The 18,955-nt window shown below is 36.9% G+C and overlaps 1 protein-coding gene and 1 non-coding gene across 2 annotated transcripts in view; both read right to left on the bottom strand.

The window, feature by feature from the left end:
• Positions 1 to 2,237: 2,237 nt before the first annotated feature.
• Positions 2,238 to 18,955, bottom strand: part of LOC104543446 (calcium/calmodulin-dependent protein kinase type II subunit delta) — a gene marked incomplete at its 5' end in the record, with an annotated part of 51,809 nt that continues 35,091 nt past the window's right edge. Inside the window, 5 exons of the mRNA XM_010188062.1 lie at positions 2,238 to 2,569; positions 3,108 to 3,157; positions 7,343 to 7,571; positions 8,594 to 8,688; positions 9,837 to 9,912. Coding sequence (XP_010186364.1) covers positions 3,151 to 3,157; positions 7,343 to 7,571; positions 8,594 to 8,688; positions 9,837 to 9,912 — 407 coding nt within the window. The remainder of the gene's footprint in view (positions 2,570 to 3,107; positions 3,158 to 7,342; positions 7,572 to 8,593; positions 8,689 to 9,836; positions 9,913 to 18,955) is intronic.
• TRNAS-AGA lies at positions 15,076 to 15,157 on the bottom strand. The gene has a single exon. It is a non-coding gene; the product is annotated as a tRNA-Ser (tRNA).

The following is an 18,955-nucleotide window of genomic DNA, read 5'->3' as shown; positions in this document are numbered from 1 at the left end:
TTCTTGTAGATGGACATCACATTTGCAAGCCAAGTCAGCCTATTTGCAAGGTAAGTCAGCCTAAAAACCACTACAGACATATGAAAGCTTTTAAACAGGTACATTACTTTAAATCCTTATTATTTATGGACTTTAATGCGTTTTAAGGCCTGCAGCTCTAAACATACAATAACTGCTCTTACAGCATCTCATGTTACAGACTGAGCACCTGAAACACAGTAAGGCAGCTACAGAAATTTGCAAACTACCCTACCTATATAATTTCTAAATATGGACCTATAAATACAAGGTATGTGCAAAAACTATCAACAAACTACAGCATAAACAGTGTATAATCAGGTCTTCAAGAAAGGCAGATAAGAAGTAACCAAAAGACAAATCATGAAAGCAAACATTCATATTTTCAAGCCGCAAATTTGGCTTGTACAAGACTGTATCTCTGTGTTTTGCTTCTTAATTCAAACAGATGCTACACATTTTCCAATGCAAAATCACAGTTAAATGTGAAATTAAAACACAAGCACAATGTCAGCAGAAATCACAAATTTATTAATCCTTAAATATATCAATCATTTACCATTATGGCAAGAAATATGTACACTGTGTCCCATGGTAAACTGCAGTGTTCCAAAATGACAGAAGAGGAGTGTATAATTCAACTGCGGTGGAGAGAACAAATCACAATTTCCTCACGTCCTGGTGTGGAAGACAAACTTGGTCTACAGTAATACGTCAACACCACATGCTATATTAGAAGTATTAAAAAAACACCCTACACCTAATTTGTTAATTTTAAATACAGTTATGCCACTTACAGCCGCTTCACAAAAAAAAAAAAGTAAAGAAATTAATGAGAAGAAAAAAAAAAGAGGCCATTACTTTTTTCACAGATCCCATTGGCAGGTTAATATGGCTCAACACATTTATTGTAGATGCTTACTTTAAATATATATTGTTTAAAATCATGTAGTAATTATCAGAGAAGCTTAAATCCATCTACCATACATCCACTAGTAACAACATCAAAATGTTTAAGAACTGCTTTTGATTAGTAATCAACACAGAAAGGTGAAATTATACAAACTAGGAAGCTTTCCCATTTTAAAAACTTCAGGCTGTTGAGTAGTAAATTTTTAACTGCTAAAAAGAACATTGATTGAGATACCATGCACTATACAGCGCTGCAGAAAACAGTTAGCCCTGTTGGTAACAGAATAATTAACAAATGAAAAAAAAAATACCAATCCTTGTATTTTTCTAATAAAAATGGAGGGGAATAAACCTAAATGCTTGCAAGGATGTATTTTCACAGCGACACAGAGGAAGCAAAAATAGTCCCTGTTACAAAGGTTGTGTTCTGAACTGACACCAAAAGCACCCCTGTACAGCATACAAACATTTGCAGCAACAGATCAAGGGCCAAACCAAGTTGGTAATGCTGCAAAGACTGTTTTCCTTGATATTGCATGCTGTGTGAGGATTTTAAAAAACCAAGAGCAGATTGAGGGGGAAGAGGGTGAGAAACAAATCTGTGGTGAAGTGTTACAGTCTTACTAGAAAACTGGTGTATCCTTAATACATTTCCAGAGAAGCAACAGCAGCAGTGTAAAGTAAGCTCATCATACTAAGCTTTTAAGGCCTAATACTTCTTGAGTATATTAACTGCACAACTGGTCTACAGCTTAACCAAAATTTTAGATTTTTTTAAAGACTCCTTAAAAAATTGACAGTACACCCTAAAAACAAGAAGAATCTATCTTTCTCTATTCTTCTATTTCATTCCTCAAAAACTGCCCCTCAATCATCACTTAGTTCCTCACAATTTTTAGTTTTTCTTAATCATCCAACAGAATTTTTCAATTAGCATAGTAAGAAAGCAAAGGTAAAGACTCAAAAGGAAAAAAGAAGCTGCTGGCTCGCAGCATTGACAGTTAATTCTGAAGTCAGCAAGCCAGTAACTGATGAGATTTTTCCAGTTTACAGGGACTAATAAACTAAGAAGGCTTCAGCTGGTACAAAGCCAAGATATCATCACTTCCACATTTATCAGTGACTTCGTCCATCTACATGTTGTATTAAAAATCTGATTTACAGTAACAGAGCTGCCAGCAGAAATCCTAACTGTTCCTACCAGAATCAAAGCAAAATCCAGGGACTCAAGAGGAAAGGAAGAGTCAAAAAACAGTTCTTAAAAAAAGAGGGTAAAACGTACTTTTTTTCTTTTCTTTTTTTTTTTAATAAACACTATTGTTTTTAAAGTTGTCTCTCAAAAGTTGGCATAAATTGAGAAAGTGACAAATGTATTCTGTATCTACTGCTGTCCATCGATTTTTTTTGTCTTTTGTGCCTTGTTATTTTTGATTTGCATGGAACATCACCTTCATTTAAATGTTAACAGTGTACAGATGGAATATACAGCAACATGTGCATCACAAATGTGTTACATGAAGAACCTTCAGAACTTCATGCACTCAGAAACATGCATGAAGAGAACGGGATGGCCAAGATGGTAATCAACCAGGTGCGTTGGGTACAGAAAATGCAAGAGCGGCACCGCTGATATTTTTAGCTAGGAGGAAGGAGAAAAAAAAAACAGATTGCCATTACTGAAGTAACATCACTACCAGATAACAATACATGCTCAAGTGTTAGCCAATACTATTTTAAAAAAAGTCTTCTCCAGATCATTTGACATACTATTGGGAAGAAAACCAAGGGAGGAAAAGAAAACCCAAACGCTCAGGCAAAGCATTCTTTTATTTTTCAAACCACTTTACAGACATTTTTAATCTTTACAACACGCCAAAGAGGCTGTTAAAATAAAAAAGGAAAGGAAGCCAAAGTGCTTTAATCAATTTCTCCAAAGAAGGAAGGCAGAATTCAGATGTGAATCTCTGTCTGAGTTTAACTTACTTCCTTAGCATGTACATTAACACATACTGCAACAGACTGAGATTCTCATACAAAAACTGAAGCCAGTAACAAGGAAGAATCAGATGTTATTTACATGCAAGACATGCTAGAGCCATATGCAAAGAGAAAAAGAAAGAAAAGGAGTGTGTAAGCAAGTAGTTAAGTAACTCAGCTTATAATATCATTCGTATTACCGTAGCATCTAGGGGCCGAAGTCATGATTGGGATCCCGCTGTGCTAGGCACTGTACAAACACAGAACAAACTCTAAGTCTTGCAGCTGTTTGGTATTTAACTTATGGAGGTATGAGAAGGTGTGAGGTGTGATAAGTGAGGGAATGTAAGCCTGGAGGCCTCAGGTCTGAATTTAGATTTGGGAGTCAGTTTTAGGTCCAACAGCCCTTTGACTACCTGTATCATGCAGGCCCACTCTCTGTGTATATGCAGACACAGTTCTGCAGAAACACAATAGCACAAGTTCTTAAGAAAACAGAATACAGAGAAAGATTTCCTACCATCAGTCATATCATTCAGAGAGAAACACTGGACAAGACAGGAACCAAAGTTGGTCTGGTCTGGCAGCAAAAACTACCAGTAAAATTTATTTATAAACTAAATAGTCATTTGTGCTCATATTCTTTTCAAAATAAATTATCTGTCATAATGAAACATTTCCCTATACCCATAGCTACTAAAGAGCTCAGTTCTTTCCTTAGATTTATGCACACTCGTTACTGTAGTCCTGAAAACAAATACGCTACTGTGCTTGCAGCAACTGACTTGACACAATCTAGGATACTACGTCTGCAAAAGCAGATCACAGCTATAATTGCTTTTGCAAGTTTATTAGATCTGAAATTTTTCTTCAGGCATTATCCGCACAATTCTTTCTTTTTTTATAATGGAAGTGCCATTATTAATATTGAAGACTGCATAAATTTCAAATACAAGAAAAGAAAGGAAGGATAATCTGGAATAATATTTTAAGTAAATGTCTTCCGTACTTTTCCAAAATGGAGTTATCGGCTTACTGCTCCTCTGACTGCGAAAATTAAAGGTGAAGTTCAGACAGTCTAAATGATGGTCAGGATGGGTTACAGAAGGCAAGTTCTGGCATAGCGCTACATGGGATTCTACCAGTTAAACTTGAGAAGATGAAGATTAAAGAAAGAATACGTAAAATAACCAAAAGAAAAATGACAATACTGAAAGGGGAACTAACCAATCTACAGGAGACTCACTAGTCTTTGCCAATGACCTGAGCACAAGCAGTAGGACTCATCTCATGTAGTATACTTACACTTAGGTGGAAGGCACTATAAATACAAAGGAAAACAGGAATATTGTGCAAGAACAACCAAATAGCCTTGAGGACTGGGTAATCCTGAAATATTACATGTAATAATAGGAAGTGCAAAGCTGCATGCTCAGCAGAAGTTTCTATATACTCATTGGTTGGAAATAACAGTTGAGGATAAATACATAGCTGTCTTAAATGATCTGCTAATGTGATGCAAATGACAAAAGTGCAAAAATCATGCCAGAACACAGCAGATGTGGCATTTGCAACTGGGAAAAGACATTGTGAAGTTAAATAAAGCCCTGACCACAATGCATGCAGTATTTCAGAAGAACCCAAGCTAATGAAAAGACAAACGTCAAACTAAAAAAAGACAGTGAAGGGCTTATATTAAGGTAGCCAGTAAAATGGAGAGCATATCAAATAAAGCCAAACAGATTAGCATTGTTTTTTTACCCTATGAAAACAGAAGGTGGGAAGTGATCTAATCAGCCTTGATATAAACCAGCTCATGTATGCCTACCTACCCCCAGTACAGGAGAACGATGATGAAACAAGAATAATCAAGGATACAATGAACATGGCTAAAATTTAGACTGGAAAGTAAGGTTTCTAACAATCAGACCAATGATTGTTTTATAAAAGTGATAGGAGCAAGTCAAAAAAACCCTCTAAATTCAAGATAAGGGATTTATGTGATATTGTTGCCAGTGCTACATAGGGTCTACATATATAGGGCTACGTTGCAACCTCAGAGCATCTCTCCTTAAGCCTTAGCTGTGCTTTAAGGCTTTGAGCTGCTGCTCCTTCTCTGTGACCTTTTCAGCTTGGATACACTCTCGCAATCCTGAAATCTCCTCTGTCTGACCCCATAGGCTCAGAACATCCACTGACATAAGACAGGAACCTGCAGTCTCAAAAAAATTACCTCTCAGCTATTTCTCCTTCCATTCTTAGCAGTCCCAGAAATTCTTATCTGTATTATTGAGCTAGAGCAGCCATAAAGAACTGACATTACACAAGTACTAAATACTGGCACTGCTTCTGCGAGGCTAATCTCAGGTCTGTATGTACGATGACATTCCCTTGAAATGTGCATTCTGGAGGGCCAGGAGTTTCTTTGTGGCAGCTAAACAGACAGTGCATGCCCTTTATATCCCAGAGAAACTCTCTCTGACAAGCGCTGGTAGGAGCAGTACACGTCACAGCACACAAGAGCCCATCACACGTGTGTATGTTATGTGAATGAAGTATTGAGGCTCCCGTTACAACACTGTACCTCAAAAAGAAGTTGCAGAAGGTATTCAGTATATCTCTATAAAGTATTACTGGAATATTTATTATAGAATTCACCAATAATTCCTGCAAACTTCCAAGAAAATAGTAATACGATGGTTATTTTGTTGCCTTCTGATGTAGGTGTCTAAGAATGTGTGTCATAAATTACCTTTTATCTTTAGGATTGTTTCCTGTAAATATGGTTAAGTTAAAAAACAAAAATAGACACGCACCCTCATAAAAAAACAAACAAAAACCCTTCTCAAAAAACAGAGGAGGTGAAAAAAAAGCGAAGAAAGAGATTAAATAATTCTCCAGTCCAATTCATGCTATTCTGCAATGAACAGTTATTCCCAGAGTGCACTGGGACGTGTGAACCTGCTTCACTTATACTTTCTGGCTCTACACATACCCAGGGCAGACCCCTTGACAAAAAAAACTCCTTTTTGAAAGCATAAAAAAATCTACATAATATTACATTTCAAGAAAATGTAACTACTCTTTTAATATTATCTGTTTGAACACTTGACAGCGCAGCTAGAATGTGGAAAACAAAGGACGACATGACTCCTGCTTCAATTGGTTTCATATTTTTAAATAAAATACAGTAGTTATCAGTAGATAGTCAAATTACTTCTCTCTAGAAAAAAAAAATTTCTCCACTAAAATTTAACACTTCTTTCTACCATGTTCTTTAATTGATAAAGTTCTATTTTATATTTGAGAACAGTGTTGCAAGAAGCAAATTACAGGACGTGATGAATTTGGAAAGATGATATCTAAGCCCTTATCATCCACACTGGGAAATTCAGCCACTATCCACATTAAGACACCTCACACAAATGTAATTACATACTATATGGAGGGCTTGCACCTGAACAAACCAAGGTCTATACCAGGACTGCCTAACTTGGAAATAGCCTAACCTAAGTCAGAAGTCAGTGAGGTTGGGCTCTGAGGTACACAGCAGCATCAGTGAAGGCTGCAAGCAGAAGAAAAGCAAAGGACTTGAGCAGAGCCTCTTCAAGAAGCAATGACTCTCTATCTTGCAGTTGCAGCTATGAGTGTGCTGTAGTTTACACTGCTGAAACTCTGGTTTACAGAATTCAGGTTTGTGCGTGCTGAGTCGTGGCATGACTCTGCGAGTATGAGAGGGCATGCGAAGATGCCCAAATTAACAAAAAAAAGAAAAACAATGATCGGAGAGATCTGAGGCTTACCCACAGAAATGTCGTAACTATCAGACAGTGAGCGTTCAGCAGCTAAGCAAAGAGTGTGGGAAGAGGTAAGAATGTGATAGGTACTGTATAACTTAATTTACAAAGTAAACTGGCTCAAAATCAACTTGCAGCAAACATAACTAGGCCTGAGTAAGTAGAGATGGTTGGAAATCCCAACAAATATTACTCAAACTTCAGTTTTTCAGAAAAGTGATACTTTCCAGTCAGTATGAGTGACTTTTCCAGTCAGCTCTAAGAGCTCTATGTATCCTGTTGCTCTTTATTTTTTCAGGTTTTCCTGAAATTCTATTTCAGGTTTTCCAATCCTATTTTGTGTAACTTGCATCAAGCCTTATCTACATAAAAATATTTTTCTGCTCCTCAAGCTGTCAGTTCAGGGACTGAGTTGGACCAGTGGGCATCACAGTTGAAAACAACAACAAAAGCATTATTTTAAAAATATTTGCACCAATACTATATGCACACTACTTAGTATAATACACTTGCATGAATGACCACAAGAAATTACACTATCAAGAGGACAGTTTCATAATTTTTAAGGCCAAAAGCAGCTATTAGACTATCTGGTCTGACCTACGCAGCTTAAGCTTGTGATCTGAATTGTTTCTTACTTGATAGGTACTGTTGGTGACCCTGAACGGTGAAAGTGAACATTCTGCCATTTCCCATCGCGACGGTGCCAGACCCGTGTTTCCTCTGACTGCATAGTCTTTGGCATCCCACTTCCATCCATGTACTGTGTGAGCCGTATATATGCAATGCAAGCAGCATCGTCACCCACGAGATGGACATGAGGATTGAGGATAATGGTGTGAATTGGCTTATTACTTTTGGATAAAGCTAGGAAACAAACACACAAAGAGGATAAATTAATTTTTCTCTGTGTAAGTCGAAATAACTCATCTCCTCCCATCTTGCACAACAAAAATATTAAGCTTAGCAGATACAAAGTAACAATTGGTGTTTACTGATAATCATGACTGACAACTATAGCTCAAGCATGTTGCAGAAATGAGCAGTCACAGTATAAAGTATGTCTTCCTCTTTCCTATAAGGAAACCAACCAAACGTCTAGTAGTACATATTATTTAATCAGTGTAGACACATGGATCAAATAAATGGGGGGGCACCATCTTGAGTTTCCCAGTTGAATATCCCCAGTACTTGAGTTTCACTGATGTGTTCAATGACATTTGTACTTGACATTTTCAGTTATAATAATTCAGCTTTTAACTCACTCCTGTGCTGATATCTATAAAAACTAAAAAGCAGTGGTAATGAAAGGAAACATTTTAAGGAAAAATATGGAAAATGTTGTTTTGAACGTAAAAGAGAACTTTATTATTTATTTATTTTATTATTATACAATAATATCATTTTATACTCACATAGCTCTCAGAAATTACTGGATGAGTTGATATCTTCCTTTGCAGTATCTTATTTTCTTTTAAGCCACATCTGCTCTAAAATGGCTACCTACACTACCTGATCCTCCAAAATTTTATTAAATCCACTTTATGGGTATTTTTTTTTCTTACAGATGACATGATTGTTACATATATATATACACATATATATTTTTTCACAGATATATAAACAAATATATATATAAAAGCCTATAGAAACCAATACAAAAGAGACAGCTGATCAGACTCTCAGCAGTAGACTGAGTGACTACAATATCTTCTCCACTGCACCACATACTCACTGCAAGTGCTGTTAGTTACTATCACTGTAATCACATGATGCAGTGATCTCTCTTTCAAGTATACTCACAGCATGATATTCTCTTTTCAGAAACCAGAGAAATACAATCACAGGGAACAGATTAAGATTCACAGAGATGAAAAAGGAATGTTTACCATTTTCAAAGTAAAACCGGTGAAAGTCCATCCCTTCTACTAGATTACCCAAAGCTTCAGGTTCAAAAGATGTAAGGCCTGGATCACAGATTTTTCTGTGGAAAACAAAATTCTGTAATTAACACATGCAGTTACGTAACACAACACTGGAGAGACTACTTCTAAAATTTCCTTTATTCCCATCTGACTTGTTACCTGTGACATCACACCGGAAGAGAACAGAACTTAAATGGGCAGAATGAATGGAGTTCTGGTTTCATTTAAATTACTAAATTTTGCAGCTTTCTTCAGGTGGACTGGATTTCATATAACTCATCTTCTGACCAAAAGAAAGACTGCCAAAGACAGCCCCATATACTAAAGGTATTACAACTAAGCTATTTTACTTTTAACTCTGAAAACTGCTTCTGTGCAACTCAAAGGGTATTTCCCCAAAGGGTATGTCTCACATCATTATTTAAGCAACAATTTTTTTTTAACTGAAAAAATTACATACGAATTTGGAATAAGTTTCCACTTGACATTTGTACAACAAAGGCTTCAATGTGATCACACCAAACAAGACAAGCCTTTAAACAGGATGAGCAGTGTCACTGTTGAACTGCAAGGCTTGTGCTGCAACATGACAGAATCTACCCAAAGAAACACAGGAGACCAAAAGAAAAGTGCTTTCCTCTGCTAACATTTTTTTTCCCCTGAGGTAGGAAGAGACAGAATGATGGAACTGTGTCTTTGCAGAGAAAAGCTGAGAGAGAAATCAGTCCACTTTACCCCATCAAATTCTTGCACAGTAATGCCCCATGCTCAGTAGTGGCTGGTGGAACCGAAATTCCACATGGTCTTCAATGCACTGAAGCACAAATGGGACTCTAGCCAATATCAATCTCAAGATACAATTTTAGTATTAAAAGAGGCTTTTACTGTGTTTTCTAGATTCTAAATCACAAACATGACTTACTTTCATATACCAAGACAGATCACTGCATATTTTGCATCAGCATCATGATCCTGTCTCAGCAGAGTAGTACATCAGAGTTACAATAGCACCTCCTCTGAAATTGTTAACCAGGCTTGTGTAAGGACAGGGCAAAGCAGCAAAGAATGTCTTGTGTTTCTTGGGGGCATGTGAGAATTAATTCCAACAATACATAAGTACAAATGCACACACTCACAAATAGACATGCATATTTACAGTCTGAAATACATAAACTCTCCTCACTCCCTCCAATATGAGAAAACTTACGTGTAAGCTTCAAAGTCCCCATTGTTGATAGCTTCAATCAACTGCTCAGTAACCTTGATAATCTCCTGCTTACGAGCTAGAGGGAGATACAAATACAACTCTTAAAATGGAAGGCAAAGTGGAAGACGACAGCTGAATGGCTGTCAGAAGAACAGCTGTAACAAAGATATTCTGTCACTCCTCAGCTGGAGCAACAGCCATTTCTTTTCCTTTTCTGTCATCAAAGGACACGATGTTTTATTACTGCTTTATACTGTTCTGGCTTCAGTATATGCCTGCATTCATAAGGAAAATAAACATGACAAGATCAATCCACCTTCCTATCATGCTTCTAATCTTTCCTTCACTGAAGGATCTGCTGTATAAAAAGCAAAACAAAACAAACCCCAAATCTCAACTCTTAAATTAAAATTAAAGTAATTTTTGTTTTATGAGCAATGGTCCAATGCTTCATATACACATGGGGCCTTTAGCTTTTAACTGGTTTTCAGGAATCACTGTAACACTTGGTGTTCACTTTGGCCAAAATGTGCAATTTAAGTAAAAAGGAATGTAAGCCCTAAGCCTGTAATCAAGATCCTCTGGTGCAAAGCTTGTGGATTGCATATAATGTATACACAGCCACACAGGTCTAATTACAACACAATGGCTTTCAGCTCTGATTCCTATGATTGTGACTATCCTGTGCTTGTAAAATGCTTTATACATCTATAGTAAATAAATCTCAGATAATTTGGGGATACTACAGTACTTCTACTTACTATTAATAATAAATGCTAAATAGTAACAGAAGAATAAATACACTAAAAACAACAAACAGAATATGTATTTCTAGTAAGAATATTCAAACTCAAGCAGTGTTTGCATGTGCTTCTAAGACTGAAGTATGTGAAACTGTTTCTCCTTTATCTGTCACTCAAGAAATAAGGTCACAGTTCAGTATTTGTTAATGTTGATAGGAGTCACACTACAACACTGCAGAGTAAACAAACCCCTATGCAGTGGTATGATTACTACTACTACTACCAGTTACTCTAGCAGGGTAAAGTTTAAAAGACTTTCACAAGATGGAAAATCTTACTGACTTCACTTTGAAAACTGACTTCTGTTTTTTAAAACTTGGTTTTTGAGCAACAAAGGTTTCTATTTTTGCACCATACATTTATCTTCTGGTAAAGTTACATCTTATACCAGTGAAGTTCAACCAGAGTGGCACTGCTCTCAAATACACATCTTTGCGAGTTTAATGCTAAATGGATAAGGTAGAAAGATCTTACCAGTACATTTACAAGTAACTTACATTCAACTCCTTATATTAAACCTCAGAAAATCAATTTGGAAGACAAAGCTTGAAATAAAAAGAAATGTAAGCAACCAGGCTGTAGTAGACCTCTTGTGCAAGCAATTGTTGTAATTCTCCTGCACACTCCTACACGTGGACTAGACTATTAACACACGCACACACAGATACGCTTGGAACATTAAAATCAAAGTACTTAGAGAACTCACATTCCTCAAAATGAAAATGCTGGGGAGCATAGACAGAATGTAAGTCTCCAGTGCTGTGCTGCAAGAACTGACATATGGTGTTAAAAAACCTTTTCATTTCTTTTAGTTTTTCTTAAGTGCACCCGTAATGTATTCAGATATAAAGCACCCAAAAGAAACCAGAAAGGAAAGAACTGATAAAGTGGATATAAAGGTCTACTAGGACCTTTTGTGAGCAGTTCTTGACTACTAGATAGAAAGATTGGTAAGAATATTTAGAGTATGAATGGCCTTGTATTTCACAAAGATTGTTGAAACAATAAAGAATTTTAATGCAGAGATATTTTGAGGGCAAATCACCAATGGCTTCATTGTCATATGTTTGAACAGCATGGACCAAAGTGTGGACATTGTACAGCACTGTCAGCACAAGCCAGGCAGTAGGATGGTTGAGTAAGAAATAATAGTGCAGTGTTAGGAAAGGTTGGCATGAAATCCAGAATATGCAGATTTCATGCAGTAAGGAAACCACAAGTTTTGCATACTATATGCATACCACTAAACTAAAGGATTTTATTAAATAACCTGGTAACACATTCTAATCAGAGACTAGGAAAATACACATTATTAAATCAGACAGTGGAAAATTAGGTAAAAATCTCTGATGAGCTGCTAAAGAATCGAGACTACGTTATTGGATGACTGTTAGATTAATGTAAGCAATGAAAATGCCTACAAAGGTACTGTAGTTTCCACATCCAAGAGACAAAACCACAGGGACACATAATTTTACTTTCACTTGGCTAAAGATGATGGGCAATATTGCCTTTTTCACTAACATCAGTCATTTTTTTCCAAGTTTTACCATGAGAAGCTCACAGTTAACTTACATGTTACACATACTCTGACAGGGAACAGGAATCAACAGGGAATATCCGAATATATTCTATTGCACAACATTCTGTGAACCAAGCCCAGAGATTTATCGAGGTGTTTTGTTTTATTTAAAATGAATGGTGGGCAACAGTTCAATTTAGTTGGGGGTGGTAATCTGATTCACTGTACCTATACTGCTGAAGGCAAGAACGAGTTAAATGCAAGTGAATGACAGAAGTTTCTCTATGTGAATCTATGAGATTCTGAGACTTGATTTCAATCTGAATGAGAATGGAAATCTTTGCAAACATAAATTTAAAAAATGCCTTGGGTCAATCAAAACATTGCATTTCAATCGTACCTTTGATGTTGTACTACATTATAAGGTATAATTCAACATTAACCCCAGAAGGGAAAAAATGTACCAAAATGCCTTTCTTCCTGTTTTTTAATTTCAAAATTAAACTGCAGTGGAACACAGGTCCTCACAAAGCTTTCTGATAGGAGCCACCTAATATTGCAAAATATGGTTCCAGCAAAGTTTCTCTAGGTAGTACTAACATCTAGTGGAGCTGTGTGTGCTCACCTGCCCATGGAATATAAAAAAGATCCATCAGGGAGCTCTACAGGCCAGTAAAGTAAATAAATGAGATTAAGGCAGTATCACTGGCTCGAATCAACCACTGTCCACCTTGTCAGCTCTCAACCACTAGTGCCAGTTCTTCCAGTACTTGTGTAAAGACTTCGCAGTTTGCAATGGGGGCTGTCAGAACAGAAAGATGTTGCCGAATCACCTGCCTTCCACCTAATTTATCAATTTTTCTACAAAATTACAAGCACCATGTGAAGCTCTGTACATGAAAGCAACTATACTACTCTTCCCATTCAGTAACAAATAATTACACATGTATTAGAAAATTAGATTTCAGTTGCAATCTGATTGACAGAAAGTGACTAAGAGCCAAATAATTTAGAAGCTGGAGTTCCAGAAAGGATTCATCCTGTGTGCAAAACTCTGCTTCATTCTCAGCCCTTACTCATTTGAGAGCAAGAATGAACATTACAAGAAAAAGATGGTCAAGCACAAGGCAATATGAAATACTCAGTAACATCAGATACCAAAGAATAACTAAAAATCTCAGTTCCTGCTTGGATTTTACACAAACCTCCTGCTGGATTGTTGTTTAGGATCTTTTTTTTATTTTAACATTTTACACTTTTTGTGTAGAAATGCATGTGGGTACAGGAAGACAGAGTACAAATACAGACCAAAAGTATTTCAGCCTATAAGTACACTGCCCAAGAACATAAAGGTTTAGCCTGGGAAGAATGACACAAAGGGAGGCAGGGAGGCCAGGGGAACAAGTAGGAACTGGAACACAAGCAGAAAAACGGAAGGAGACTGGAAGGCATGAAGGGACGATGAGGAAGAAAATGCAACCATGACTGGGCAGACATGAGAACGAAGTCAAATACTTTCACTCTTCCTTAGCACAAAGGAAGAAATAGGAGGGCACTGAAGATGAACTAAGGTGACATAGATATTTGTACAGGGTCCTGCTATTGGAGACAATACCTGTCAGAAATAGCTGGCACTTTATTAAAGTGGGAAGAAAATCACAAAATTCTCATTATAAATTTAATGGACTGCATGTAACATATGTTCCCCCAAACCGCCAATTTCTTTTTCCATCTAAATACTCCTTACAAACTACACAAGGACAACAAGTGAACAAAAGAGACATTAGGGCAGAGGCATGTGGCCAGTTCCCATCTGCCAGATAACTGTCACTTACAATCACTGTTTTAACGTGACTTTTTTTTTTGATTCTAGGGGAATTATGCTCTTTGATGTACAGTGGCAATTCTGTGCTATTTTACTTTTCATGTGCAGTAAGAATTTCCTAAATAATGTACTTCAGTTTTTGTTAAAGTTGGACAGAGATCCAAATGCTCTCTCACAGTGTGAGGAGACAATGGGACTGAACCAAAATGAGCAGATTCTTTGGCATAACAACGTACCTGCATTACAGTTGTATTATTTGCGTGTTCACAGTGCAAGAGCTGTATTTATGCTTATGGCATGTAAGGGTTTGTCCTATAAATGACAAAAAACTCCAAGATACAGGAGGAAAACTCAAAAATTGTAATGGGATACCGATAAAACTGCTTCAGCTACTGTTTCTAAGGGGTGTGTAAGAGCCAACTAAAAAACTAAAGTCTGACTGATCTATCACAGAATCACAGAACAGTTTGGGTTGGAAGGGACTGTAAAGATCACCTGGTCCAACTCCCCTGCCATTGGCAGGGACACCTCCCACCAGACCAGGCTGCCCAAAGCCTCATCCAACCTGGCCTTGAACACTTCCAGGGAGGGGGCATCCACAACTTCCCTGGGCAACCTGTGCCAGTGTCTCATCACCCTCACAGTAAAGAATTTCTTCCTAATATCTAGTCTAAATCTACCCTCTTCCAGCTTAAAACTGTTCCCCCTCGTTCTATTACTATCTGCTCTTGTAAAAAGTCCCTCTCCAGCTTTTCTGTAGGACCCCTCCAGGAACTGGAAGGCCGCAATAAGGTCCCCCTGGAGTCTTCTCCTCTTCAGGCTGAACAGCCCCAACTCTCTCAGTTGGTCCTTGTAGGGAAGGTGCTCCAGCCCTCTGATCATCTTTGTGGCCCTCCTCTGGAGATGTTCCAACAGCTCCATGTCCTTCTTACGTTGGGGGCCCCAGAACTGGACACAGTACCCCAGGTGGGGTCTCATGAGAGCAGAGCAGAGGGGCAGAATCACCTCCCTCGCCCTGCTGGCCACACTTCTTTTGATGCAGCCCAGGATGCGGTTGGCCTTCTGAGCTGCAAAAAGAACAACCTGGGCCATAGTCGGCAGGATTCGAACCTGCGCGGGGACACCCCAATGGATTTCTAGTCCAACCCCTTAACCACTCGGCCACAACTACATCTATACTGTCTTAGAACATGGCAATGTTTTCCTATGGCATAAAATTATATAATCTCTATAAACCAAGGATTACTTAGCAAAAATACATATGGTGTTTTTTGAATAACAGAGGTGTGAGGGAAGAACACTGCTAAAAAAGTTAACCTTAAGCTGAGCTTTAAGGTCCCTTCCAACCCAAACCATTCTATGATTCTATGATATGATTCTGTGAACTTAAAAGATGCTGAGCCGTTTTCTTGAAAGCTAGTAATGAAAAAGACATCAGATAGTGTAACAGAAAGTCATCATAAAATGGAAAACTTTGTGGAAAAAAACTTAGCTTTTATATTCTTTGCTAGAATACAGGTGAAGTAAGTCCATTAAAGAAAAGATCATGGACCTACTCTCTAAATATAACCTTTAACCCTGAAGGGACAGTGAGTTAAGGTACAGACCCCTGTTTTGGCAAGTGAGTAGGTATGTGACTGGTACAAAGGCAGTTCAAGCAAAAATACTATGAAGAACAGTTATAAAAAGACCAAATAAGAAGAAAAGAACAAAAGAGAACATATTCTAATACCGACTGAAATGATTTCTAGAGCACGCTCCAGTACGTATGTTTACTTTAAGTAAGTTATTAACCTCTACCTGTATTTCACTACATTTTTTCCCCCACTTAGCTACAGAGTGTGGATAATCTTTCATAATTAAAGAACATCATTAACATCGATATCTGCTGAACATAAAATAAGTAAGAACACCATTTACTCAAAAAGCATCTAACACTGTAAATGCCTTAAACCTACAAGGTGCAGTCTTGCAGCTAGTGAAACAAAGTAAAAAAAAAAGTACCAAACAAGAGCAAAACCTGTTGTTCTAGAAGGAAACCTGTGGGGTTTTTCTTACCTTCCTTTAGCCCCAAGTAAGATTTGTAAACACATTCTGCAAGACTTGCACAGGAACGATTTATATTTTGGTATTTTAATTGCAGAGAGAAGGTGTAGAATAAAAGTGAGCTGCAGATATGTGCAAATGAAATGCTCATACTAAAAACTTCATATTTTGTGAAACACAAAAAAGAATCCTTGGTCACTGATTGACCTCCATACTACCCATGATTTTCATCAAAACTGACATGAGTATTTTTGTTCTGAAAATGGTAATTTAAAACACCTTATCCTTCACTGAGATACTGGAGTATCTTTCTGCTGTTATTAATACTCTAGATGACTGACTATGCAATTACGATACTGGAATGGTTATTAATTCTTACAGAAATAGGAACACACTTCTTAAATTGTTCTTTGACATGTTTCTTTTAACACAAAATAACCCTATAACAGTCATTATACTAGTGAAGTATTACAAAAATATTATTTTTTGTTCTTTAAGAAAACAGCTTATCAAATAACTGCAGTGCAGAGACCACTCGCAACAGGGCCTGTGAAGTCCACAGCAAAGACCAATCAACTCCCATCTTTCAAATAACACCCAAATCAGGGAACTGCATACCCCTTCCTACTGTTTGCTTTGAAATGGATAGTGATGAAATCCCTGCTAAGCATTAAAGCACCTCTTCAGAAGAATGAGGCAGACTGTTTATAGGTTAGCACATGAACCTAAAGATTATTAAAATTATTCTGCTACTAGCTTACATGTTGTTTCTCAAGCATAAAACCCTTAAAACTTTTCAACTCAGTACTCTTAACTACATAACTTTGTACACATCAGACTGAATTTATCTCACAACATTTTAGACATATATAAGTACAGACAAGTGAGCTTGTTTTCTCAACTCCCCTCCCTTATAGTCAATGGAGAGAAATAAGCACTTTCAGGGCAAGATTCATCATATCCTAAAATAGATAGCTATGACAAGTGTGACTCATCTGACCTATTTGCGTTGACTAAAGGGAGTCTAGACATCTAGCTCAAACATAGATATCTACATTGTGGAGGATATCTAAATCTGGAGAGACAAATCCTACCCATTGTGCTATCATTTTAAAACAGTACAGTCCTTTTCAAGGTGATAACTGCCCTGCTAAAATTGAATGGCACAGTATGAGCAAAACTAGCTTCACTTCTAACCTGAACATCATCCCAACAAATAGCTATTGGATGGAAAGCACACAGCCACTAGTATTATTTCTATACTCTGAAAATAACCAAAGTTTGAAAATTAAGAGACTAAAAATTTCATCCTGTCTTGCATAATGAACTCCGACTATGTGGAAGCACCAGATGTCATTCAATTTTTCAGCATGCACTGCTACCCCAGAAGCATAGAGGAATACAGCAAACGTCAAAAAATATTCTTCAAAACCATTCTCTTCACACCGATATTTGAAAAATCTCTGTTGATATTTCTCTTACAATTTATTCCACAAATATTCCAAGAAAGTAATTTCTATGAATAAAAGAAAGTGCTGCATGAATAAATGACTGGTTGAAGCCTAGATCTACATGAAAAATACCTAGGCCCTCAGATGACAAAAAATGCTCCAGGGGACTTATCATCCAGTTCATCAAAATCTAGTATCCATAAAGCCAGAGCTTACCTCTCATCTTGCTGCTTGTAGCCCAAAACACCTTAAACTTTGATAAGAACTGAGACATCTGAGTTGTCACCTTATGGGTACCATCTCTTTCCTAGCGCCTGCTGATTCCATAGATTAACTCTGATTCATCAATTTGTGATATGGGTAAATGGTTTCAGAATTTTTTTCAGCTATTGACTGCCTTTCAGCTTTCTGAAGACCTGCAAGCCTACTACTTGCCTAAAGAAAAAAAAATCACTTCATTAAATATGTTGACAAATATCTGAAAAATTATCCCAGTAAATCACTTTTCCATCTTATACTGACAAAAAAGATCAAACAAAATGAATGCATCTCCTACCTAAATCTTTATCATAATGTGATGTTAAATTGTCATACATACATATGTACTACATAACTTCTTTTTGTTTACATGAAATTAGTTATTTCTAAAGACACTCTACTCCTTGGAGCTACCATAAAATTATACTAATATTTGTACTGCATGGAAATGTTGGCAAATGTTTGGTTTTTAATGACAAGTCACCTACAGTCTCAGAACAAAGCTAGATCATGGTCACTGCACTTACAAGATACTGCACTACAGTTTCTCAACACGTTACATTAATCATGGAATCTGGCTGCTGCCTCAAGAAATAGTGTTTGAATTCCTGATAACTGAGACATTAACAAGATTTGCTGTTATGCACATTTTTATTTAAACTGTGCTCCTACATAATCACTTTACCAATTCAGGCAGAGAAATCTTTTTGTTGTCTGCTAGTGTTTTACAATGGAAAATCAATAATAACCCTCAATTCTACATGTCTTTCCTTTTAAATAATCTTTAAAAGCAGTAAGATATGTTGAGATAACATTAGCAATAATAATTCACAGACAATAACTCTAAGAAAGATGGTATTTGTCTATTTTACTCATAGTAGAACTGCATTACCTTTAGAAATATATTCCTGAATACCTTAAGCACGTAGGGCTGGAATTGAGTTGTTTTATTTTTCAGGGTTTACTTTTACCTATATGATAATCACACAGCCTCACAGCAGATGACTGTTTAATTTATTTCTTACTGCATTCCTTAAACTGAATTATATCTGCACTTTTTACAGGATTTTTGAGAAGTTTATTTTGTGGAACAAAGTGGCAATGAAGTGTGCTTGTTTCTGAAGTCAGAGAATGAACAGAATAAATATGAGATTGTTCACTTTCTCAAAATTGTATTGTGTGTATACATATACATACTGTACCATCTCCACATC

The sequence above is a fragment of the Mesitornis unicolor genome, unplaced genomic scaffold (assembly GCF_000695765.1).
Source record: "Mesitornis unicolor isolate BGI_N332 unplaced genomic scaffold, ASM69576v1 scaffold48917, whole genome shotgun sequence".
NCBI classification, from domain to species: Eukaryota; Metazoa; Chordata; class Aves; order Mesitornithiformes; family Mesitornithidae; genus Mesitornis; species Mesitornis unicolor.
Note: the sequence above shows the minus strand (reverse complement) of the source record. Positions and strands in the feature narration are given on the sequence as shown.